A 27087-nucleotide genomic window follows, 5' to 3' on the forward strand; every position below is an offset into this window, starting at 1 on the left:
CTTTGTCATTTGTATTGTTCTTCTGACCTGTGTCTGTGTTTCCAAAATTCTTGTTGGGGAATGAAAATAAAATTTAAAAAATTAAACAATGTTACATCAGAAAAAGCCGTACTGGGAGATACTTGTACCACTTAGCACTCTTCATGAACATCACCCTCTAAAGGAAAAGAGTTTAATCTTATTTTCCAAAAATACCAGATGCTTTCTGACCTTTTATTAAAATTCAAATATATTCTCAAGAACGCCACAGACATCCTTGTGATAGCTTAAGAGATCTTCTCACGTTTTCCAGGTAAGCGACTTTCAGAAGCTGTAAGAACGATTCTGAAGGGCCTCGGAGTCATCTGTGCCTCTTGTCATCCCCAGTGAATGTTTATTTAGAAATTTCTGCAGTTGTGTGCACTGAGAGACAGGCCCTGTTGCCGTTATGACCAAGGCACAAACGGGAGACTTTATTTCAACATGATACTCACATACCATGACAAACCAGAAAGCTACTGAAGAGCTCTTTTTCCATATCTTCTCACACTCAGAATAATGTCTTATTTTAATTTCATGTCAGAAAAGTATCAAGAAAAGTGTGGGGGTTTTTTGGTTTTGGTTTTTTTTTTCCCCCCTTATAAAACTAGAGTCTTTTTCAGGAATGAGTAGGTCATGGGAAAGAAAGAATTCATATAGCAGACTTCTCCCACAACTGATTCTTGCTGATTGCTGAGGGCCAAGTGATTTTTCAAAATATCATTGCACTCTTATCTCAATTTCAATTGCAGCTTATTACTCAAGAGTGGCATGCCAGGCATATTGCTGTTACTTCAAATGTTTTGCGCTAGAACGCTTCCATTTTCTTCCATCTACAAGAGCTTCCTGATTGTTATTTATAAATTTGGATTTTCTCCTTTTATATTTTCTTCTCTTATTTCAGTCCCTCCTTTTATTTGCTGCAAAGAGCATAGCTGCAGTTAAAAGGAGTTTCACCATTTTCAGTACACAACAATTTTCAGTGTACTGAAAAGAAGCAAGTCAACAGTTTGGAGATGGTGACCCTTCCCTGCATTAGATGATTTTTCCTTCTCCCCAAATTACCTGGTGTCGTGGTTTAACCCCAGTCGGCAACTAAGCCCCACACAGCCGCTTGCTCACTCCACCCCAGTGGCATGGGGGAGAGAATCAGAAAAGTGAGAAAACTCATGGGTTGAGATAAAGACAGTTTAATAGGGAAAGCAAAAGCTGCACACACAAGCAAAGCAAAACAAGGAATTCATTCCCTCCTTCCCATGGGCAGGCAGGTGTTCAGCCATCTCCAGGAAAGCAGGGCTCCATCACACATAACGGTTACTTGGGAAGACAAATGCCGTCACTCCGATCCTCCCCGTCTTCCTTCTTCTTCCCCAGCTCTATATGCTGAGCATGACGCCATATGGTATGGGATATCCCTTTGGTCACTTGGGGTCAGCTGTCCCAGCCGTGTCCCCTCCCAGCTTCTTGTGCACCCCCAGCCTACTCGCTGGTGGGGTGGGGTGAGAAGCAGAAGAGGCCTTGACTTGGTGTAAGCACTGCTCAGCAGTAACGAAAACATCCCTGTATTACCAACACTGTTTTCAGCACAAATCCAAAACAGCCTCATACTAGCTACTGTGAAGAAAATTAACTCTACCTCAGGCAAAACCAGAACACCTGGGAAAAAACAATCCTCCTATTAAAACCAAGTATGTAGTCAATAGTAGACATAAGAAAAGGAGAACATTGGTAAAACTCAACTTTTTAAAGGCAGTTTCAGAAAATTTATTTTACTAAACATAGGATGAAATACTTCTGTATTGTTTTATTATTTTTGATTGTTCATGCTGAAAGTCAATTCTTTTGCGGTGTTCATACTCTAGATCTGGAAAAGAAAACCAAATATCATATTTAAATGTGATCACACACAGCTTTTCACTTTTGTGACTTCTTCCCTACATTCTAAAAAAACCAGGGTATGGAATGAAAGGAAATCTAACCAAAATATTCCAACAGAGTGTGACTGGATCTGGTATGATCTATGAAAACATAGGCTATTTATGGTAGTGTAATAATAAATGGTAATGAATGAAGAGGAGAAAAAGAAAGACGAGGCAAGTACACAACTGAACAATTGACATTAGTGACTGTGTGTTGAGCCTGCCAAAATCATCTCCCTTAGCTCTTCATTTTGTACTTGAGCTGCAACTGGCAAATGCCTTGTAAATCTACAACAGCACGTCTTTCTCTCAAAATGAGAGGCAACAAAATAGTAAGTAGTTTGCATCAATAAATTTAAGTGATAATGATCTTGGGGGTGAAGTGTCTGAAACAATTAGCACCTTTTGAGGTTACTTAAACGCAAAAACACAACTGATTTCCTAGGGGAATTTTACAAAGCCTTTTGATGCAAATAAAGAACAGAGATATTTTCCTCATTTGTTGAATAATTAAAATTAATTCTTTGTTTTGTTAGAAATCATTGCTAAAAAGTGGAAAAGCTGGAGAAAACTAAGCCAGTTTATTCTCAACAACAGGACATGTTATCTGTTTTCTAAACGTCTATTTGATTATATTATATTTCCTACACTATTCCTCTGGACTTTTATGCTTTTCCATAATTCCACTTATTTCCATAAAACATAATAGCAACAGAGCAGTATAGATTATGTAGGGAGGAAGAAGCAGAAGTGAGCAAGGCATTGGTTTCCCTGTTAATACTGAATGTACCAAAATATCTGATAAGTGTTTGAGCACTGGAATACCAGAGAAAACAGTACCGTACTAAGACTTAGTTTTGCTTTCTACACATTTATGCTATGAAGCTGTGATTGTGAATGTCCACATGCAGCTTTAAGGATATTTGGAAAAATTTCTAATTTAAGATGACATTGCATGTGTGAACATTCATCCATTTTATTCGATGCTGGTAATTAGAAAAGATCTGTAAAACTGTCTTCTGTAATATTATTGGACTGATGCAGAAGTGAATGAATTAAATAAAATGGACTGTATGTTGTGGGTGAGCAAATATAGTGTGAGTGTTATAAAATCCCTTCTGGCCCAGGAATATTTGAATCAACACCAATTTGATTCCGCTTAGCTGATGGGTCCAGCTGCAGAATACTCCAGGAAAACTCAGTAACTTATACTGTGACATCTGACTAATTGCTTATATTGACAATAGGAACATTCTAAGGCCCAAATGTTAGCTTTCCATTAGTGGTCCAGAATGAGATGTTAATCTTTTGAATTAATGTTCATCAACTTACAGAAGTCCTGGCCAGTGTTACCTGAATTATGAATTTTATCACTGTACAGCGCTAGAACAACTTCTGCATTTCATCAGTGGTACAGCCAGAAGACAAGGATACCGTGGACCCTATCTAAAATTACTCAGGTGTGGGGTCCTCCACGGGCTGCAGGTGGATATCTGCTCCACCGTGGACCTCCATGGGCTGCAGGGGGACAGGCTGCCTCACCATGGCCTTCTCCATGGGCTGCAGGGGAATCTCTGCTCCGGCCCCTGGAGCACCTCCTCCCCCTCCTTCTTCACGGACCTTGGGGTCTGCAGAGTTGTTTCTCTCACATTTTCTATTCCTCTCTCACAGCTGCTGTGCACTGTTTTTTACTTTCTTAAATGTGTTATCACAGAGGTTCCACCAGTGTCACTGATGGACTCAGCTTTGGGCAGTGATGGGTCTGTTTTGGTGCTGGCTGGAACTGGCTCTGCCAGACATGGGGGCAGCTCCTGGTGTCTTCTCACAGAAGCCACCTCTGCAGCCCCCCTGCTACCAAAACCCTGCCACGTAAACCCAATACAGAATCATGAAATAGAGCGATCTTCATATCACAAATATGCAAAATGTTTCTTGATGATCTTCTGAACTTCTCTGTGCAACAGCTACAGATCAAGGAAAGGCTTCAACTTCCACTCTGAATGGGAGTTTACTGTGAAAAGAGGAAGTCAGTTTGATCTCTGCTATTACTACATATTTAATTGTGGTGGGAACTTAGGCAGAGTCAATTTTGATTACACTAGGATTTATCTACTTGCTACACTCCAACTCCATTTCATATTGCAGTTCTTAAATTCCTCCAGTGTAAATGTTATATACTCAAAGAAATAGTAACAAGACAGAAAATGTAAGTCATGTAAATGGAAAAAAAAGTATAAATTGAAAAAAGAATAGAGAAAGTATATATACTCCTCTTATAAGGAGAGACAGGAAATTTTTGTTTATCTTACTGGGTGGACTCAGTTCCAAAATAGTGAACCAAGAAAAAGAAAATGACGTTGAGCAAGAAGCTGAGCCTTCACAAGGTGTTTAGACAGTCTCTTAGGGAATGAGGCGACAGAAGGGTGAGTGGTCATCCTTGCTGTGGAGTCAGGGGGCACCTGAGGCAGAATATAAGCTGTTAAATGGAATGCCAAGCACCAGTACCTTACTGGTAGCACTCTGTGAACTGTTCCCTGTACAGCAGGCAGGATCAGATAAAGAAGTTGCTAGGTAAAGACTCAAAGTGTGTCAAGAGGTGTCAAGGTGAGAGGGTTAATTTACTGGGAACTATTTCACTGAAGAGTTTAAGTTCTCTTCTGCTGTGTCCATTCCTTCTAAACCAAAATGAAATCTGATTGCTAGTAGTTAGAAGATAAGAGAAATCATATACAGAAGAGCCTACAGTTTGGATGAATTGACGTCAGTTTTAAGGTAAAAAAGTTTGATGTAGTTGTTGGAGGGGGTTGCTTTTGTTTTTGTTTTTCAAATATAGAACACAGGAATGGCTACGGTGATTCAGACCACAACTTGGTGCAAGTACCCAGCGTTGTCCTGGAACAGCCGATCTGTAGGACAGGGCAGGACGGGGCAAGCATTTAATCCTGCTTCCCCACAACACTGTCCTAGCCACCGATGATCTGTGATTCAGGAGGTTCCTAAGAAAATCACTGTCTGTCTATTAAGAAGTTTGGGATTGTTTTTTGATCTATGAACTAGTCCAATTTCTTTTCATGTATTTGTGAACCTTTAACATTTATAACATCCCCTGGCAAGGCGTTTCACACCTACTTCGCACAGTGTGAAGAAGTTTAGAACAAATGACAGGAAGTGCTTTTTCTTTCACTGGATAATTACATTGTCACCGGATGTTGTGGGTGTCAAAGGGGTGGTTCCAAGAGCAATTGTACAAACTCATGGAAGGAAAAATCCATCTACAGTGATTACATGCAAAAATAGAATTGCTGGCTCTGAAAATACATAGCTGCAGATTCCTGAAAACAAAGAGGATACCTCAGGAGAAACATGCCCTGCACATAAACCCAGGCACTGGATGTTAACCTGGTTGACCTTTGTTGTAGCTCAGAACAGTTGTCCATATGTTCTTCAGTGAATTGTCTGTATTGCTTGCTGACTTTGAAGAAGTCAAGGAAAATCAGACAAAAATCATTTTGGTGTTCCTCAACTCTTTGCTTCTTTCATGCTGATAGTCTAACGGAGTTAGTTCTTGAGCAAGATTTTGCAGAGGATAGGAATAAGGCTTTGTACCTCTGTTCTCTCTCTTCAGGGAAGTCTCATCATATATTTATGAGCACTTGCTTCTCTTTCCGATGATATTCAGTGCAGAGTGCTGCTGAAAGCTCTCATATCTCTTGAAAAAGTTTGATATTCATTATGCAGATGACAGCTGTTGGCTATTCCCTCTTACCATAAAAGATCTCTAACCTCAGTAGTCAGTAGCTCAATAGATACCGAAATTGTTTCTCAGGTTTACTTTTACTCAGACAAGTAGAGTCGTGCAGAATATAGCTAACTGGGAGACAGCTGGGCACGCTATCCAACAGCTAGAAATCTAAATATAATCATGCATCTGACCAGTGCATCAGTTCAAAATAGTTCTTATTGCTATGCAAATCTAACGAGATCAGTTAAATTACAAGTATCTGCTCTTCTGCTAGTCCTGTAACCAGTCAAACCTATCAATGTTCTAGGAGTCAGCAAAGCTTTACGTATCAGACCCACACGAATTTCCATTCTGTGCACTAAGGGTTTGCACTGTGTCACACTTATGGCCCTGAGGGTTTGAGTACACACCCCGACGTCTCTCTCCCTGTCTGCCAGACAGCATTCCTGGCAGCCAGCAACCCTCATGAGTCAGTTCTGCTGCTTCTCCTGACTTCAGTGATGTGTGTCCTTCACATGGGGGACATCCTTTCTCTCAGCCGCAGAGGGCCTTTGGAGAAGGTCTCGCTTGCGTATTCGGCTGCTGTGCTGTTCTCTCCAGAAAGGTTTCTTGTCCTTGTGTGTCCCTTATACTTCAGGCGGTACTTTCTTCCTCTTCATTCAGGTTCCTTTCTTGGTGGAGGATGATAGTTTTTATTTGCTAGCCGCTCCTTTGAAGAGGGTTCAGGAAGGTTAACACTTAAATCCCCAAACTCATTCAACCCTTCTCCTATGCAGCAGTTCATCTGGCTATTTTTCTTAATTAAAATAAGTGCTTCTGTTTCCTTGGAAATGGAAACTATGCCTTTGTCAGGTGCCACCTGCGATATTAATCAGTCGTTGCAGTGAGAGCTAGGACTCTTCACAGACCTTTGCTTGGTTATTTGCTGGTATTTCTCCTTGTGAATTGTCCTTATAATCTCTATGAAGTCAGTGTGCTAAGAGATACATTTAATGTAATTATTTCATTAATATGTATGTTTGCTATTTACATGTGGCTCATTACTGGCTTTTGGCTGAGACTAAGCACAGCAATTAATGCGTTTGGGGTGAGTAGTTCTCAGCCCCTTCCTCTGAAGAAAGTTGTAGCACGTACCAAATCGCATGTATTTGAAATTACAGTTATGGTAAAACTACATTCCTCTAATGAAAGGTATTGCAACCATCCTCAGTGTTTCAATGTGTGGCCAAGATCAGCAGCACGGCATGGCTGTCTGTTTTCATATATGACTCAAAAGTGAGCTGGCTGCAGTTCAGCTCAGCAAAATAGAGATGTTGACAATTTAGGTGAAAGAGCAAAACTAGCAAAAGCAGTGTTGGCTCCTGGGGGTGATATTTTTCATCATTTAAGTTTGTGACTTTTTATGAGGGATTCTTTCCCCTTCATTGCTGTTAGTCATGCTCCAATTAATAAGCCAGTCAGCTTCTTGTCATCCACATGTGGCCAGGACTTTCTAGCCTCTGCTTTTTGATGTGGATTTTGGTTCTTATGCAGTCTTATGTTGCACTGTAATTAGATTGCTGCATAGCATTGTTCCTGGACCTGGTTGTAGTTACTTGGTGACAGCAATTCAATAACTTATTTGGTTATTATATGGTGGGAATTTCAGTGGTGTCTGTGCTTGTTGTCTTTCAACGAAGTTGCCTACTAGGGTTATGTATGTAGGGTTTGCCAATGGATGATCATGAGCAGCAATGGTGGCCTTCTGGGATCTCTGAAAAAGTCATGTTGTTAAAAGGGCTTCAGGAACTTGCTAAGGATACATTCCTCAGACTAGAGGCGGGAAGAAGCCTTTTCTAACTGCTTGTCTGTCTGGCTTGGTAGGGCTATTATTTTTATCTGAATATTTTTTAATACTTGTGGCAGACTGTTCTGTTGCTTGCAGGGAAGAATGTTATACACAGTGTATGTTGTGAAATGTGATGTTAAACAAATGTGAAAGTCTGCTTTCTCCCATCTTTCTTATTTTTCCTTTCGTTTCTGTCCAGTCATGGCCAGCCACAATATTAAGTTCTTTTTCTTTATCTCCGAGACATACTTTGGACTATTTTGGCAGTTTTGCAGAAGGAGCAGACTTGAGTCCTGTAATTATTTGAGGTGGCCTAAAGAGAGAGAGCTGAGACGAGTCAGGAAGAAAGTGTGAAGATGAAAACACAGTAGGCTTTTAATTGAATCACACTGAAGAGAAGCCCACAAGTTATTGTATGTACTTTGGATTGATCAGTAATGTATCTCGGCAGTGTGAACCTTTCACTTTGGGAGAGATTAACAAAGCTTTCAGCATACCTTCCCAAGAGATTGCTGTGTGATTGAAAAAGTGTTGTTTTCAAGCAAGTATCTTTATAAACATGAAAATATCAGATAAAGAAGAAAGAAAAAGCCTTATCATAATAGCAATTCTGGATCTGCCAGCAAATCGACCTGCCGGGATCCTTAACTGCATAAGGTTACTTTACTGCAGTGAGAAACAATTTGTAGGCAAATAATACTTAAAAGATGCATCAGTGTTTTTTGATGTAAGATCTTCCTTATTTCATATATGACTTATATTCTTCTTAAACTGTTATTCAGTGATACATTGAAAACGTGACATAATGCAAAAAAATAATTATATTATCTGGTTTTAAGCTGGTATGAAAACCAGTTTAACAGTCTCTGTTACTGCAGCTTGAATGGTGAAGTGGATGAGGACAAAGACTTGGCCAAATGTCAGTTAAGTTCAGATACTGAAAGCTCTAGTGTCCTTGGCTGCTTATAAAAGTAAAGAAGTAGCCGAGCCTTCTACTTGTGCTTGGAGTAAACTGATCTTTAACTAGGGCGTGGAAGAATAAGACTGGAAGGATGCAGCTTGTTCCAGTAATCACAATCTTAATTCCTCCCCACTGTAAGCTTGTGAGCTGACAAGGCAGCCTCTGCCATACTGATTTTTTTTTTTTTTCTGTAATAAGAAGGAAAATGTTTTGCTATATTATGCAATTTTAAAAAGTCTATGCAGTAAAAATCTGTATCCGTTTGAATAAGCGGGAGCAATAATTCCATTCTTGCAGATAGAATGCAAATAGAATAATTTTTCTTTTAGCATATTAATTCAGTAAGACGATTAATATAAGCTTGCAAACTTCTTTGTCAAAATCTTTATTATCTCAACAAAATGCAATACAATTACTACTTGGATGCTGATAGTAAATGAACTGTTTTATTGAATTGTCATAATGAATAATGGAGGCTGGTGTATAGTAGTTCTTATAAAGACTATATTTGAGGAAGACTTTGTAGAGGAGGCAAAAGAAGGCAGAAAGTTTTGTTTCAAAAAGAGAGATAAAGAAGTGGCTGCTAGTGGAGCAGTGGCAGCTACTTTTATAGCCTGTTGGCACTCCTGACTTCCAGTACAGTTTGGAATCAAATTCTTAACTTCAGGTATATGTTTTATTAATACTTTGCTGCAAGCTCGGGAATTAAGCCATGTGTACCTAAGTTGTTATGAATGATTGGTAGTACTCCATTGAAGGACTGATATTCATATCTTTTGCAATATTGACTAGCATCATCCTTTGTTTCTCAGTTTTCAGTCCTGGTCTCAGTTTATGGTAAAATTCTTTACACCTGAAATAATGATCGAACTAATTATCAGAGAAGCCCAGAATAAATCAGGTTGGAAGGGACATCAGAAGGTCATTTAGTCCAGCCTTCTGCTCAAAGCAGGGTGAGCTATGAGAGCATACTAATTAATTCTTAACACTTTAAAAGAATATTCTTTTGATATTTTTTTAAGACTTTGTGTTTGTCCTTCTAAATAACAGGCTCTCTACTACACATTTTTGCACAGAATACTGAGGTTGGACGTTAAGGAGAGGTTACTTAGGAGTCTTCATTAGAGGCAGAACTTTCTTTACAGCTACCATGAGTAGTGTCAAACTTTCCTCCAGCTATGGAAGTCATGCTGACATCTGATGTAACATTCTAAATTTTGCTTTTGGAAATGGTAGCTCTGAATGTAGAAAAGGTTTCAGTTAATGATTTTTTTGTTGGGGCTTTTTTATTTTTTTTCAAATGGTGGTATCAAAATTCAGATATTGCAGCTTTGGCTTGGAGGGAATACATAAGGCATTTTGAACATGTAAGGAGGGGTTTTCCTGTTCTTTTACTACAGCACTTTAGGGATCCAGAACAGAGTGCTCCAATTTTTCATATTTGGATCTTAAGATGTTATATATTGTACAATTTTTACAACAGTGCAACCCCTGAAGTTTTTTCCTGCCCAGTAGTTTATTTCTTAGTTAATTATGTTATTTGTGACATTGAATATTGCCTCTTTTTGTTTTTCCAGTGTGACAATGCAAAAGGACTCAAAGCCTTCTATGATGCAATCAAATACGGACCTAATCATCTGATGGTTTTTGGTGGCGTATGTGCAACAGTTACTTCTATCATTGCTGAATCTCTAAAGGGATGGAATTTGGTTCAGGTAAGGCATGGAATGGAACATATTCAAATGCTGACTATCTTGTATCTGTGTCTTTTTTTAAAATTTAGAAACTTAGTATTTGATGCTTTTCAAGCTTAACATTTTGTGTAATTAGTATATCTCAGTTTTGAAGGTCAGAGAAATGTATAAAGAACAGCTACTTCTAGATAGTACTAGATTTTAAGGCTTGGCATTGTGCTCAAAACGCTTGTGATTATGGGGCAGCAGTCGTGTGCCTCAATAGATTAATTAAATAAAATTAATTTAATGTATCTAAATGTATCTAAAAAAGCAACCTAAATGAAATGAAGTTCAGTCATGGTAGGTGAACAAATCTAGGACTTATCCAAAGTTAGAGGAAACAACTCGTCAGGCCTTAAATTATGGTACATTGGGGTCTTTACTCTCTCTACTCAGTCATAATGCAATAATTCCTATTGACTTTAAAAGTGTTGGAAGTGCATAAATTGTAAGTAGTAACTGGGTACGTATCACAGTATTTAACTCACAAAGCACACTTATTCTCAGCTGTTCTTTCTGACTTTCTCAAAGGTCAAGTTTGTGGAAAGGTTCCCTCTGCTGAGGAGTCAGAATTTATTAATACTAATCTTTAAAATACAGATGATAACAGCATGATTTTCTTAATTTCTTCAATCATCTGTCCATTGATGGCTGTTCATGAAAGGTAGCCAGCCAGTTTTGCTTTTCAGCTGTGGAAATGCGCCGGCTTCCTTCTCAATATTAATATTGCCCAAAGATAAGTTTGTATCATTTTTATCAAAATAAACAAAACGTTCTATAACAAAATAATAAAATAATAATATATAACAGTTACCTGAGGTTTCAGTTACAAACAGACTCTTCTTTTCCACCTGGAATACTCACTGAGATTAGTGCAGAATGAACAAATGAGGCATAATTAAGTTTGTGAAGAAGATGATGATCAGAGTACAAATGGGAAAATCTTAGGAGGATAATTAAAGTAGCTTGTTAACTGTGTTTGCAATGCTTGTCATATCAGATCTTTTTTTCTTATGCTTCAGGATTTTTTCTGATGTGAAAAACATCAGTAATAGTGTATCTCTGGGGATAACAGAGAAAGCAACAGAAAGCTTCAAACTATAGTGTAACGCTCTCTCTTAAAAGTTGCCTTGTCCATGGCCTATAATGAAGTGTGTGGCTGGAGCTCTGGGGTTGTTTTTGGAATTTGTCACATGGAACTTCCAGATGATGTAGGATGTTTTAAGGAGTTGGATTTCACTGTGCTAAATCCTTTTCATTTGCAGTCAAGTTCTGCCTGCTAAGGCCTCAAAATCATTTTGTTAATGCAGTTGCTCAGTCAATAAGGAAAGGCAATTAGAAAGCTTCTCTTTGCTTTTAAATGCCTGAATATGTCAATATATGTGTTAACTTATATAATGATATGAAGCATTGCTACCAGACAGCATCTATTTTTTTTGTGTTTAACAATTACAGCTGTGACTAAGTCTTAAATATTATTAATGATATCGGTACATTAAGGGATTCTCTGCTGCTTGGGCTTAGTATCCTGCAGGCACTAGATAAATCCTCACATGGCATAACTCCACTTGGTGTCAGGTTTTTATATATTGATTGACTGAATGATGAAAGAACACATAACAGCGTGGCTGGGAAGTGTGGCAAGGCTTAGTGGATGGTATAGGAGGAACGGAAACAGTGTAAATACAGTTTGTGAAAGTGTTATGTCATACGGTGACAGCAACATGTGTATCTGCAAATCAGCAGACATAGCATGTATACCATAGTGGGGTAATGCAGTACAAATCCTTCCACTCCTCTGGATCCACTGTCATAAATATCTTTCATTAAAAGCATAACTTGAATAGAAGGGATAGATAGAAATCTGTAGTTCTCGGAAGTGGAGCAATAATATTCAGCCCGATAAAATACAAGACTGTCCTCCCTCAAAACTTGAAACTTCACCTCAGGGAATCACAGCAAACTCACGTAAATAGTTAGGTGAATTTGTGGTCATGATGAAGTCATTTTATGTTGCAATCAAGTAGAGGAGAAACAGTATATAGACAAAAACTAACCTGACATTGTATTATTGAATAGAGGATATGCATTTGGATGTCTGACTCCATCGTTTTTTCCCTGTGCAGGCGGTTACGAAAACAGAGCTCTTAACCCTAGCAGGCATATTTGATTTGATTTACACAGGTGTCATGTGGTTGAGCAAAGTGATGACTGTCTTCTGTGCAAGAGAAATGCAGGATGATACTAATAGTACTGGGAGGAATAGGAAAGAAAAGAAAGATAACAGAATATAACAACTGAAAAATTACTTTCCTTAGCAAATACAGTGCAAGGTTGACTGCCTGCAAAACTTTTCTGAAAGCCTTTTAGCCCTGAATTCCAAGTTTCTGTGTGACTGCTTTTCCTCTGTTTGTGGCAATTTTTCTTTTCTGCTTCTTCCTCATTCTCTCCAGTAAAAAGTCTCAAAAACATGCAACAGAGTAAAAGGCAAAGAGTACGAATGTGCTGGAAATTATCACATTGCATTTCCTACTCAGACAATGTCATAGTAGTGATGAGAAAAAAAAAAAAAAGGAAATAAATTTTTGCAAGACAGCTTCAGTCTCTGCTCTCCTTACTGTACGCTGTTGATGATGACACTGTCTTTTTGACTTCTGCTTCACTGGTTAATTCAGTTCACTGACGGCCTGCAACAATGTGAAAAAATGAAGACTATCACAGTTTGGGAAGAGTCTCAGAGTGAAGGTGACTTGCCTTATTTCTGTACCATATGTAAACAGAGGGTACTTTTCCTCCCCCATCTTGACAAATTTTGATTTACTTATGATCAGCGACAGAATGGGAGATTCTGTTCTCAACTGGCTGCCTTCAGCTTCTGACTGATTTAATTATCTCTTACTGTAACAAAATTAATGATTTTTTTAATGGAGCATTTTGTTTCTGTGGAAAGAGCAAGTTGTTTTAGCCGGCAAACACTTATGTCATCCTTAAGGGCTTTCACTGAGATATGCTAGGTGACAAAACCTGCAAACTGTTTTCTGAACACACATTCTCAGCAGAACAGATGCACACCCCCATTCCTTAGCTTCTCAAATCCAACAAATGAAAAGTTTCCCCTTGAGTAATCTTTGTGTGCCAGTCGTCCTTACTTTGCTGACTGACAGTCTGAGCATGGGTTGAACACTGCATGTGCGGCTTTGATCTCCAGTCTGTGGTGTGGAATCTGTTTGAACCTTTGGTATTTTGGATAAAAAGTGCCAATAATATTCTGTGCAGTGGGTCATAAAGGCATGAAGGTATAATACCGGGCAGTTGCTGTGCTGTAGGGGAAATATTTCAATGTCAGATTCTTCTGGATTCATCTTATCCCCATTCCTTTTCAATGTGTATTCAAGGCAATTAAACAGAGTGAAGAAGAATCATTAATATCTACGTATCTAGTTTCTACAATATCTAGTATCTACAATATATTGCAAAAGACCAGTTACATATTTTTATTTCGTACACTGAAGCATTCCCACTAGTATCTAGGTAGTGCAAAACAGAGGAGGTGGTTTTGCAGTTCAGTCTTTCTCTTCTATTTCAGGATATCCATCAACTGTTTACCTCTCCATGTGAATTTCTTACAGTGGCAAAAGCATCTAATTTGTATAGATTGCTGTTTCTCCTGTTTTCCATTTTCCATCTCTCACTTTTCCTGATTGCCATATTAACATAAACGTTTAACCAGGATGAGGATTTTGACCAAACTGGTAATCTCTCCTAATTTGTATAGAATCATAGAATCATTTAGGTTGGAAAAGACCTTTAAGATCATCAAGTCCAACCATTAGACTTGTGAAACTCTTTCTCCATTTAGGAGGTTTGTCTTTTTCTTTCATTGTGTTGTTTTCATTCTCTTACAGCCTGCTTCGTTTACAATTTCCTTTAACTCTGGAAATAAGCCTCTGCCAGAAACAAAGTATAAATGTTACTTCTTCCTTGGAATACCCTCTGTTTCTACATATTTAATGTAATCTATTCATAACTACTGGCTTCTAGGCACGTAACAGCTACAAGTGATCCAATGATTAGATCATTCAAAACAGAGAAACCTTGTTTTGGATTCAGCATCTCATGTAGGAAAGTTTTCTAAGAAAACTATAGGTACCCTAATCATGATGTATTACTCATTTTGTGGGCTGGACTTTCAGCAAACATAAGTCTCCCATATTAATATAGGGCAAGTTCACATGTTAGAAAGGGAAAACTCCTTTAGTTCTCTAGCTTAATGCAGTTGAGTATTAAAGAGCCTACCCAGAGATCCATAAGCATTCAAGATCCCATCTCTGAATTACCAGAAAGACTGCTGATGTTAAAGAAAATCAATGAAGTTTCTAGTCCTTGGTTTCCTTCTGAACAAGGCTGATGTGATTGCATTGTCAGTTCCTCCTAACAATTTCTGACCACTGGCCAATTGCAACCAAATTTTAACAAAGGATTTCCCAAAGATTATTAGCTTCTATACATTTCTGTGAAAATGGGCTGCTGAGGAGAGGGATCCACATGAATGAAGCAGAGGCTGCAGCATGAGCACAGAGATGGCTTGGAGCCAGCCATGACATGTGGTGCTCCTTGTCCAGCTGCTGTTTATGGGAAGGGGACTGATTGCATTGAGAAGAGAGTTAAAACAACAGCAGAAAGTAAGCTGAGAAAATGCAGAGGAAGGGTGAAGCCCAGAAGGATATGAAGTAGGAGCTGGAGTGTGTGGTTGTGTGTTTGTGTAGAAGCTTAGGACACATGTATCTATAGGAAACCAGGCTTTGTTAGCTGGCTTTGTTACTCATCAAAATTCTTGTTAATACAGAATTTTACGACTATATGCAGGTTGTAATCAGTGTTTTTTAGCACTTAAGTAATGCAGGTCATCACAGAGGTTTCTATACTGGCCGCCGAATCAAATTTCTTCTTGTTAATATCTGAATTTTCTAAATCCTCATGCTTGTTACCCAGAGCTCTGGCATGGGCACATAAACATTTGATAAAAAAAATGCGTTTGGTTTTTCTTTTTTTTTTTTTTTTTTTACATTCCTTGTCACATTTGTTCCAGCACAGTGAGTTTGTGCTACTTTTGCCTTCACTGCACAATTTCCATGTATTATTAGTCTGAGCAATGAAAAGGGCATTTAAACTAGTCTTTGGCTAAGAAGATTAGCTACTTCTATCTATGAGATGCAGGCAGTGCCACTTGAACAGGCCTTTCTCCCACTGGAATATGACCCAATGCACTACAAAACTAAAGTCTTCAGCGTCTTGGCCCACAAATTCACCATCATAATCTTTTTTTTTTTTTTTCCTTCCTATTTTATCTCCTGGGATTGGAGGGATTTTGTAGGCTTTCTGTACTTGTGTTGTACTTTTAACAGGCAAAGTGGGAAACACTTTGTGAAGGGAAACAACTCTTGAGGTCTTATATAAGGTGCAAACCTGATGATGTTCTGGTCTTGCTTTCGGGAGTTAGCTGAGCACATAAGGAAGTTTCTCTCACTTCACCGTAGGAATGCCCAGGAGCTCCTGAACAGGAAGAAAACACAGCAGGACTGACCTTCAGGCAGAATTTCCTGTGAAGTTTCTCCTCATTTGAGAGAAGCTCTGGTGAATTTGGAGGGAGACAGACCTTTTAGTTCTGCAAATCCTCCCCTTGATACAAGCCGCCAGCAGGAGCTCTGCTGTTATTGATGTGGCCCTCCTGAAGCCCTGTGGTTGCTGCTGGGGAAGAAAATGCATGGGGAGTTGAAACAGATCAGCAGTACCATACCTCCTAATTAGACTGTGTCTCTCTGTGTGGGGATGGATACGCACATGCACAATGCAGAGCAGACTTAGACTTGGAAAGTTAGTTGTATATTCACCCTTAAACTTAGAGAAATGAATGTTGCAGTGCACCAGGGGAGACTAGTCTAACACAGAAGAATTAATTTAGTGGCAAAAGTTCTTTCATAGTGATAAAAACACTGACCCTGACTCCCAGTGCGTTATTTCAGTTGTACCCCGGGGAGACATTAGCATTACATTGCTGTTAATAGCAGAAATTTGGTCCACAAAGTTTAAATTGAAAATTTCAGGAAATTTCCAGGCTGAGGTGTGGTAAGAAATGCACCTCCTGTATTCCAAATGCACTGCAAGATTTACTAGGACCTTCCTTTCCCTTCTTTCCTTCTGCTTGAATGTATGAAATTGATTTATAGTGAGATGAGTTGGCTTAACCTGGCTTTCCATCCGTTTGAAATTGGCTTCTATCCAGTATTCACTTTATTTAAATATGATTAGCTGTTCTTTTTCATCTCATTTGTCTTGTATTTCTACTGTTGGAGAAAATGGCAAACTACAGTATACACTCTAGTTTTTGCCTTTGATCTAACGTCAGCAAGTTCAGTTCATTACATAAAGCGTGAATAAAGATATTTTAATACGGTTCTAGAGTTAGGTCAAAGCAGTTGAAGTCTGATCCTGTATATTTATTCTAACTATGATCTGCATGTTCTGACAGAAAAAAAATCTTTTTTTATTATTTTTGTTGTTCTTAGCTGTTTTTCCACAATCATTCATTCACTTCTGTTTAGTGTTGGATTAATAATATGGAATGAATGAGTGATAGTCTAGGGAACAGGCCCAGATGGGAAAGGCAAGGATGTCACTTTGCCATGCAGTATACTTGGGGTTTGGGAAAACACATTTAATTCTGAACAAATCAGATATTCCCTCTCCTCCATATACTCCTCCCTTGAATCTGAACGGTCTCCTGAAGAAAAATAAAATACGTAAAAAAAACCCCCAAAACCATAGCGTAACATACAAGCATTGATGTTTTCCAAACACAGAGCCTTGTGTTTTAATGCTAGCTCAATTTATCGGTGAGGTAAAGTGTTTACAATATCCAGCTTATTTTATTATCAGAATAAATAACGGCTGTGTGTTTGGTTTGTTGTTTTTTTTTTTTTTTCCTTGCCTGTGTAATTTTTATCAAAGTATTCTGTCTCACTGCTTCTATTCCACGACCCCCCCTCCCTCCGATAGTTTCTGTAAAAGAAGGCTGAAGTCTTTTCTTGTATGGCTTCCACAGCCTCTCAGCTAGGATAGACCTGCCAAGTAAAATCTTAGTTACCAAAATGTTTCAGTATTGCACCTTGCAGCTATTGCTGCAGCTTCTTTCACTGCTACAAAAGGTATCCCTTCACGCCCCCTCAGGCTGGCTTATTACTATTTCCTGCCGCTTTTTCTGGAGGTGGTTTTGAGAAGTAGATGGGTAGCTTTTGTTGCCATCTCTTCCTTCTCTCTTCCTCCCTGTCCCAATATGATAGGCAGACTTAAGGTTTGCTTCTTTGGGAAATCACTTGTGGTTTGGAATCTTCACTATGCTGAATGAGGAGGACTGTGATATACACCGATTTCTTTTTCAGATTTGAGGTTTTTTCAAGGCACATTTTCTAGCACCTTGTTTGATGTCTGTTTTCTGTATAGTCCAACCCACTGGACAGTAGTGCTGCTAAGTCTCCTTCTAGCCCATAGCTGGTCACCATGTCTCCTCTTGACTTCCTCTGGGAAATGTCATATGATTTGTGGGGACATACCTGTGTGACACTAACACCCCATTAATGATAATCTTTGATTCTATGCACAGTTCTGCCAGCCCAAAGAATCGTCCTTTGATTCTTTGATCCCATTGCTTTCATTACTCTGTGACCCACAAACGTGGCTTGAAGGCTCGCATTGTTAGGTGGGAGCATTATTATAGTTTCTTGGCAATTGCAGCACTGAATTTTGAGCTCCCCTTTCCATTTTTCCCTGTGCCTGACTTTACACAAATCTTGTTTTATATTTCTTATTTGAAAGCTAGCTCAGGGAAATCAGATGCTAATTGGTTGCCCATCTGTGTATGATTTTTCTACTTTAAAGGTTATATTGATTGAAAACTATCTCAATTCACTGAAAATATGAGAACTTTATCACTTTTTGGTTGGTTCTCAGCAATCGTTGTTAATTTAGTCCAAAATGTTCAGATTATGGTATTGTATTTCTGTGAATATTGAAACATTTCAAATATTCTAGAAAGTTGATTTCAAGCTTCTTTTACCACCAATTCCCCAAATATGGTCCTTCTGATTATTTTCACCATACCTATAATTTCTGTAAAGCTGGAGTTGGTTAATTTGGTATGCTGTTTGCCAGAGTGACTGCTTGAATTTGTTTCTGAAAGGCAGCTTTGAGCGTGTTCTACAAGACCAGCTTGCTGGCCTCTTTCTCAACAGCCACCTTGGAAAGCCCTAGGATAGCTTTCTCTCCAGTCCCTTTGACCAGCCTGGATTGAGTGGCCCTATATGAAGTTAAAAGCACCCTCTGCCATAGCTGTTGCTGTCCTCGGAACGTACAAACGTGGCCACAGTAAGAAGGTGAATACAATTAAGTCAAGGCAAAATTGGTATGATAAAATTTGTTGCTTCATACTATTACTCCCAGGATCTTAAATCCACTTCTTCATTTCATTCTCTCTTACTTTGATGTTTTTCTTCATGTTACTGTCCTATTATAGGACAAGGAAAGCTTTCTCATGTGGTAAATTAACCTGCTTTCCCCTGAATGCTGTTGTGGCAGCAATTACTTAATTACTTATTTTGAGGGATGGCATAATTTACACAAATGCAGCAACAGCAGCTCCTGGGCATAGACTGAAGAATAAACTCATAAACCAAGCAGTTGCAAAAAGAAAGCACCTTTACATAATTTTGAAATGGAAATAAAATATTTATTGGCCTTTAAAATCAAAAAATGCTTAATTATGCTCCATTGAAGAAGTAATACATTGCTGATATGTTTATAGAAAAGTAAGCCCTGAAGTACAAATCCTCATATAATAGAAGCTTTTCTAAGGGCCTGATTCTCAAGTGCACTGTAGTGTTCTTGGTATAGGTTTCATCTAGTATTACGACCAGTATGGCATCCATCTTAATTCTTGGTATTCTCGGTACTCCATACCTCTGGAGCAGTTCCTGGGGACTTGTAGATCTTGCTGAATGCTTTCTCAAGGCATCAGTTAAGTTTTAAAACAACTGGAGAAAAATAAGGCCTATAAACCAAGGGTTAGTTATGTTTTAATTGAACTTAAAGTGATTTGGAAACACATTTCTTTCCTTTAGCCTTAGTTATCACAGATAGCAAAAACAGAATTGCAGTGTCAGGGAAAATAGATATGATCACTGTAGCTTAAGAGCATCCAGGCTCTGTTGGAAAAGCACTAATAAATGCATACAAAATTGCTGCTGAAACAATCCATAGTTGGAGTAAGAAGGTTTGGTCCTAGGATTACACTGAGAACAGGAACATATTGCACAGCTCTTAAGCATAGACTTGTAATAAGGCATTTCCTTTTCCTTCTCATCACATTCAAGACTTATAGCTATAGAAAGCTTAAGTAACTGAGTCGAAACTTATTTTTTTAACTGAAAAATAGTTCCACAATTGCACCTTTCCAGTCTTTCAGAATCTCTTCTTGGCTCTCTCTGTGTTGTAATTCCTAACTGTAGTTGCAAATCCAGATTTATTTTGATTTCTGGTCTTACCTTGGTTTCATTCATTTTTAGGAGATGAGTTGCTTGAAATTTCTGAACTCTGTGATAAGCTATGAGACATTCTGCTCCTAATTCTCAGAGTAAAGGAAAGCGTTTCCCCAGTGAAGTGTAGTCCTCATCTTCCCTTATTTTGCAGAAGTCCATTAGACTTTGTTATCTGATAGACAGCCTATCACAAGCTGATTAATAAGCTACAGCAGGATTGACAGTATAACAACTATGAGCTTTGTTTGTATTATGCTACAACACTAAGCTAGGAAACTTCTATGATTATTTATAATTAAGCTACTGTGAGGGCACAATATCTATCAGGATGTGAATTCATTATGTGGGTTTGCTTCCTGAAAGTAAAAAGATTAGTGGCACAGCTTCTGAAAGGTTTGTTCAAATCCTTCAATACTCAGATGAGGGAACAAGAATATATGCGATTGGGGAGTGAAAGATCTCCAGTTCAGCAGTCTAAAGTATTGCATGAAATGCTTGGGAGCTACAAGTTTGTTTTCATAATTAAACATTGCCATGTTGACACAAAGCAAGATTTAATTTGTTCTTTAAAACAGAGCAAGAAAGTTCTTCATTGTAACCTTTTTGAAAATAAGACCTTGTAAGAGTGATGGCAGTCTCGATTTGACATAGTTTACAGTTACAGATCAAAAGCTGGATGCTGGATTTTGCATTTGTAAACAAATTTCCAAACTGGATCCACTATTCTGTTTAAGAATATCTGTAGTTGCAAGGAAAGGATCAGTTCTGGGAAAGTGGGATAGACTTGCAGCATTGATAATAATGGGTTTTTTTGCTATAAAGACATACTCATGCTAAAGAGATTATTTTCCTGCTGTCTCTTGTTTAATTTAAACAACCAATCCAAAGATTTGTTTAGGTAAGCAGATTTTTATTGGTTGTCTTTTGAAGGCTCTGAATGCTACTGAGAAAAGCAGAGTGACTGAGCAAGCAATGGAGAAGATCAGAATTGTGTTTAGCTCTTATTAACAAAATGAAAATCAAATAATAAAGAAAGGTATGAAGACTAAGGTGCTCATTCTCTCGGGTGTGTACCTACATATATATGTATACACACACACACACATATATATATATGTTTAGAATTATCTAAAACTATCTTCAGTCCTTTTTATGGCTCAGTCTATCGCTGATGGGGCACTGTCATGTTTCAGATAAATGTATATATACTCTCTTACAATGCATCAGAATTAGTTCTCATTCAGAAATGTGGCTGACATGCATAGGTGGGTGCTACATAAGTAGCCTCTTTTGAAACTTTTTTCCTGTGACTTTTTGCTCTCCAGGTGTTTCTGCCCTTCAACTGTTTTGCATTATTCTGCTTGCTTATGAGAAGTTAAAAAAAATCTGATTTGCAAATCCGAAAGAGAAGAAAAGATCAGAAACAATTACTTACTGTTATATAAAAGTCCTGTATGTTATTTGTGGATATTGATACAGGAGGTCAGAATTGCAGATTACATACTGTCATCAGACCAGTCTGGAAAAAAATTGGCTATAGAGACAGGAGTTTAAGAATCAATTTTTACCTAGCAAATTTCATGCAATCTTTTCAAATTGTTGTGTCTTAGCTATTAAAATTCAGTAATGTTACAGTTGCCAAATCTGATAATACTTAATGCTGTTAACATTGATGTTGATAATGAGTTCTTTGAGTAGTCAGTGTGAAAACTCTTGTGACCAATGTGATTTTGTCCTTGCTTTTGGGAGTCTTTCTGATGATGTGATAAACTCCTATTTTTATGCTAGTTTTGTCTTGGGAAGAAGAGAGAAAATGCAGAAAACTGTTTCTTTTCTTTTTCCTTTTTTAGAGCAAAGGGCAGAAAGTTGCAACTACGAGGCCCTGAGTTTCACTGCCTGACACATCCACCTTTATTGATTAAGCCCTCAAGCTACTGTTTTTGCAACTATCGTTATCATAGTCACCTTATGCATAGACTGTACTCAAGGTTGCCTGAGGCATATGCTCAGTTATAACACAAATCTTCCCTCATAACAAATATGCTTGCGCTGGCTTGACTTGTCTCCTAATCACTGTCTAATGGCCAGACCACAAGAAGAGATTTATGATTCCACTACTTATGTTGCCTTAAAAGAAGGTGTTATTTTTTTTTCCAATTTAAATCATTAAAGCACAAGATGACAAAACTGAGTAATAATCTTTGTAAAAATAATTCTGTGGTTTGCTCTTTCTGTTAGCCTCATTCTTAATTTTTCAATTTCCCATTGCCACAAGCAGTGCTAGGAGGACTTAAAGGCAACACATTGCCAATTAGTCATGGCTTGCAGACTGCTCATTTGAACAGTAGGCATTTATTTTTATGTCCAGAAGTCCACATTTATTACTGCAGATGAACCAAGAGGGTGTAATTTCATAGTTAGTTCAATGGTCTAACTGGTTATGTGATCCAGGAAAATGAAACTTTAAATGTTGTTGCCCAATATTCCACTGTTTTACAGACAGATTATTATAGTATTATAATTGCCTTGAAAAGACAGCTTGTGTCTCCAGTCACAAATGAATTCACACAGAATATGACATTCTTAGTGTAGCTGTAAAGGGGAGAGGGCACTCTGCAGTAGATCTAATGATTCATGTTTACTGAGAATAAGTGGATTGAGAGTGCTACTTTGGAAGTCTTAGCTGCCTGTCCAGACGCTATATAAATCCTACCTGAATGTGTTCCCCAAAAGCTGTGTTTATAAGATGTATGGTCCCAGAAAGCAAACCTCACCCTCAAGTGTAACATTATTGCCTGAGCTCCCTAGATGAATAATGAAATGTGGATCTCATGAACTCTGTAGAGCTTCAGACTTGTCCATGTATGAAATGAGTTTTGGTAACCCCACTATATGAGGACACCTCGAGGCCCAGTCCCAGCATTCATCTCATAAACTTGTTGTCAGACTTTGCACTTGATCTTGCACTGCTTCAGAGTGTAGATTCTGCCTGTCTTCTTGGTAGTCAACCACAAAGGCCTCCGTGGCATGCTTGGTTCTGTCAGGAGTGCTCCAGTCCCAGCTGATACTGCTTGTGAGTTTGCCAGTAATTTAGACTGCAATTCCTACAGTCATTATTAAAAAAAAATCAGAAGAGAGATCAAAACAAATGTCACTTTTCTGAATTGTCATCAAGATTATTGTGGCCAATATAATGATTTCTGGTTTTGTACCTCCTTTGCTTTTGGCCTTTGAGGGAGGCAATTCTGCTTTGCCACAAAACATCAAAGCTGCAGTGAACTGTCTTAAATGGTCCTCATATAGCTCAGTGCTTACCCTAGTGAAATTAATGTTTATGGATTGGAAGTGGTACTGTCTCAGCTTCTTGTTTGGTGATTACTGATGTAACTATGCTCTGTGTGAGTACCTGTGTCACTGAAGAGAGGGATGGGTTTCCACTTCTCTTTGGGTGCTCTAACCAATATTTTTATGGAATAATAAGCGTACCCACTGTTCAACTTTACCTGGAAACAGAATAGTGAAAAAGAATGAAGTGTACACATTTTCAGAGCACGCTTTGGTCCCCAAGAGCGTGGAGTTACAAAGTCTGCTGCCTAAACCCTGCGGAGGGTGGGATTTCAGATGCACAACTCTGCTTGGCATGGCTCATTGCTCTAGCTCTAACCACCTCCATGCCCAGCACGCCTGATGCATTTGAGTCCCATCCTGAGGCACTTAACTCTCCCTGTGTGCTGTACAGTGAGCTTAAGAGCCTAACTTTGTATTCCATTCCTCTGAAAAATCATTGATGTTCTCAGAGTATGTGTGTTTGCCAGTTATTTCTGAAACGATGTCTGTCTTTCATCATACTGCAACTGTTTGCTATGTTTAATCACCATATATAAAACTGCAGCTCTAATTTTAATGTCACAGTTGGCTGTGGTGGAAGTGGCTGTAATGAACAAAATGAAAAGTTGTTAGCCAAATCCTTTTTCCTGCTCTGCAATCTAATAGTCATCTGGAGAAATCTCTTCAAAGTTGTTATAACAACTTTATGGGCTCAGTACAGAGGAAATTGTATGCCTCTACTGAGGTTTTAAGCCAGTATTATACATTGAAGACCAACACACTGATTGAAAAAAATCACCTTCATGGAGATTTTGCCTGATTTTAGGAATGCCTAAATGTACAAGGCAGCTCCCTTTTTGTCTCAGATGTATGCTGGTTTTTGCTGGGATAGAGTTAATTTTCTTCACAGTAGCTAGTTTGAGGCTGTTTTGGATTTCTGCTGGAAACAGTGTTGATAACACAGGGATGTTTTCGTTACTGCTGAGCAGCGCTTGCACCGAGTCAAGGCCTCTTCTGCTCCTCACCCCACCCCACCAGCGAGGAGGCTGGGGGTGCACAAGGAATTGGGACGGGACAGCTGACCCCAAGTGACCAAAGGGCTATTCCACACCATATGGCGTCATGCTCAGCATGTAAAGCTGGGGGAAGAAGAAGGAAGGGGGGGACATTCGGAGTGATGGCGTTTGTCTTCCCAAGTAACCATTACACGTGATGGAGCCCTGCTTGCCTGGAAATGGCTGATGCCTGCCCATGGGAAGCAGTGAATGAATTCCTTATTTTGCTTTGCTTGCGTGCACGGCTTTTGCTTTCCCTATTAAACTGTCTTTATCTCAACCCCTGAGTTTTCTCACTTTTCTGATTCTGTCCCCCATCCCACCGGGGTGGAGTGAGCGAGCGAGCGAGCGGCTGTGTGAGGCTTAGTTGCTGGTTGGGGTTAAACCATGACGGATGGCTCCAGGTGCTGGATATGTATGAATTTGCTTTTGTGCATCGTATCTAGACCTGCTCTAGTCGATGCAGGTTGCTGTCACTTAGCAGCAGAAATAGACCTTAACAAAATACACTGTTTTTCTTTAAGACGTTTCCAGCAGATAAGGTAGTAAACGAGGTGCTGGTGCTTATGACTCTTAAAATAATACAGTCAGAACACTCGCCCAGAAATTTGAAGGTGTACAAGACAGTCAAAATCACATCTGAGTGCCATAACCGCTAGGTTTCGGAGTCACTGTCTCTCACATGCTGTTTTTCTGGTCACACAAACCTTTTAAACACTATGCTGTGCAGTGGGGCACCACTGACATGAGGTAGGAGAAGACTGCACAGGGTAGTTGGCACCCTGAGCTTAGGATGATGGTAAAGACAGCTCCAGTGCCTCAAGCTGAGGGTGGCACCCCATCTACACTTCCTTTCTCCTGAACAAGACTTACACCATTGTACTGTCTCTAAACTATGAATGCTCCTGTGCTCTGGCAATCTGTGTGTCTAGATAAAAACAATGAACTGTAGCCAGCTGCTTTGGCGGAACAGGTATCAGTGTTCTCCTTCAGCCTGTGATTTGCACGGATGGATGTAGGGATCTGCTACCTTGACTGATGTGCCTGGTCTTTGCAGAGAGGGGGATTTGGCACTCACCATTACCCTTGGCATTCCCGACAGCTAGATATGCCCTGTTTAGTATATGGCTTGTTTTCAGCTGTGTTTTTGCACCACCATCATTTCCAGTTCATGTTATTAGGAAGTTAAATGTGCACAGAGTCCAGGGTCCTCTTCTGGCACCCAGCTCCCACAAGCTGTGTTCTGCAGTATTTAACTTGTAGGTACTAGGATACTTAATTTCGTCTATAACTGAGTTCATATTCACTATGCTACCTGAAGTTACCTTGTACAATATAAACACATGGTAAGGATAGAACCAGAAAATAGCTGGTTTAGTGATTATAGCTGAGGGCTCATTTTCAAAGATTCTAGGTATGTATAGAGGAACAATCCATCTCCTATTCTCCTGAAGATATAACTTAAAGAGCGTATGACTGATCTTGTCAGCCTGAGTTTTTATTAAATGTAGGATGTGACATTTGGTATGTCTGAACTTACATCCATGTAGAATATTGTCAATTCTTTGGAGTCGATTCAGGATAGGGCACTCAAATTATCTGTCTTACAGGAACAAGTAACTGGAAATTTTTTTACAAAGTAAAGGAAACCTTTAGTTTATCTATAATCTAGTGGATAACTTTCAAAAAGTACTGAAAGGGGAAGAATAGTATATAATTTAGGTATTGATTACACTCAATTTTTGGAACTTCAGAGCAAGTGTTTTCCAGAATTGCTATCATGATTCTTCACCACCTTAACACATAGATCACAACGTTCCTTAGTTTATCAAAAGTTGTGGCTAAGGCAGTCATGATATCGTGTATGAAAGTACTCTACATGTACCAAAAACGGTAATCTTCTCTTTCGTTTCTGTACACAATCTAGAAATAACAAGCTCTAATATTTCAAAACCTAGACATTAATAAAAATTAATTTAATTTTAATGTTTTCTAAGCTTTCTTCAAGCAAATTCAGAGACTAAGCATCTCCATATTTTGAAGATACTTATCTCTGTGTGCTGATTCCTAGATCCTATGCACTACTTTAATTATGTATAAATAAATATTTATGAACCTCCAGAATTTTTTCCATGGCAGTATCTCTACTTTTTCTTTGATCATAAAAAGTATAAAATTCTGCACTGTAAAAGTATGACAGAACATGCAGATCAGAGCTAAAAATATTGAAGTTTTTATTAAAATAGGTATAATTTGATGAAATTGAGCAAAATTAAATACTGATATCTGGCAGTATTTCTAATTCTGTGTTTTTATTAGTCTATATAGCTTTCTCTTGAATGAAGATGTAAGTTCTTAATAATTTTCTGCATAAAACAGTTTTGAAAAGGTGGTTCTTTCAGGGAGAAATACCTTAGTATTGTGTTGGAGGTTGCAAACATTATACACTGATATCTTATGTCTATTTGACCCTAAGATTAATTTTTCTTTAGAAATATACTTGAAGTATCCGGAGCCATAAAAATGGGAGTTATATTTGCAGTGCACAAATGAGATCCTGTTTTAAATGTCTCCTCTGGTTTTAGCATAAATGTTGGCGTGGTTAGTGTGGAGTCTCCATCCTTGGAGATATTCGGTACCCTGGGCCTGACCGCATTGGGCAGACTGTAACCAGCAGGTTGAGGGAGGTGATCCTTCCCCTCTTCTCAGCCCTGGTGAGAGCACATCTGGAGTGGTGTGTTGGTGTGTCCAGACCCGGGCTCCCTGGTACAAGAGAGAGATGGGCATGTTCGTATGAGTTCAACGGAGGCCCACAAAGATGATGAATGGATTGGGGTGTGTGCCGTATCAAGAGAGGCTGAGAGAGCTGGGACTGTTTAGCCTGGCTTGGGGGGATCATGTCAATGTGTAT

At 38.8% G+C, this 27087-nt stretch overlaps 1 protein-coding gene across 1 annotated transcript in view; it reads left to right on the forward strand.

Moving 5' to 3' along the window:
- GABBR2 (gamma-aminobutyric acid type B receptor subunit 2) overlaps positions 1-27087 on the forward strand; it is a 497107-nt gene that overhangs the window by 100572 nt on the left and 369448 nt on the right. Inside the window, exon 2 of the mRNA XM_075494175.1 lies at positions 10046-10183. Coding sequence (XP_075350290.1) covers positions 10046-10183 — 138 coding nt within the window. The remainder of the gene's footprint in view (positions 1-10045; positions 10184-27087) is intronic.

Source organism: Mycteria americana, chromosome 2 (genome assembly GCF_035582795.1).
Source record: "Mycteria americana isolate JAX WOST 10 ecotype Jacksonville Zoo and Gardens chromosome 2, USCA_MyAme_1.0, whole genome shotgun sequence".
Lineage (NCBI taxonomy): Eukaryota > Metazoa > Chordata > Aves > Ciconiiformes > Ciconiidae > Mycteria > Mycteria americana.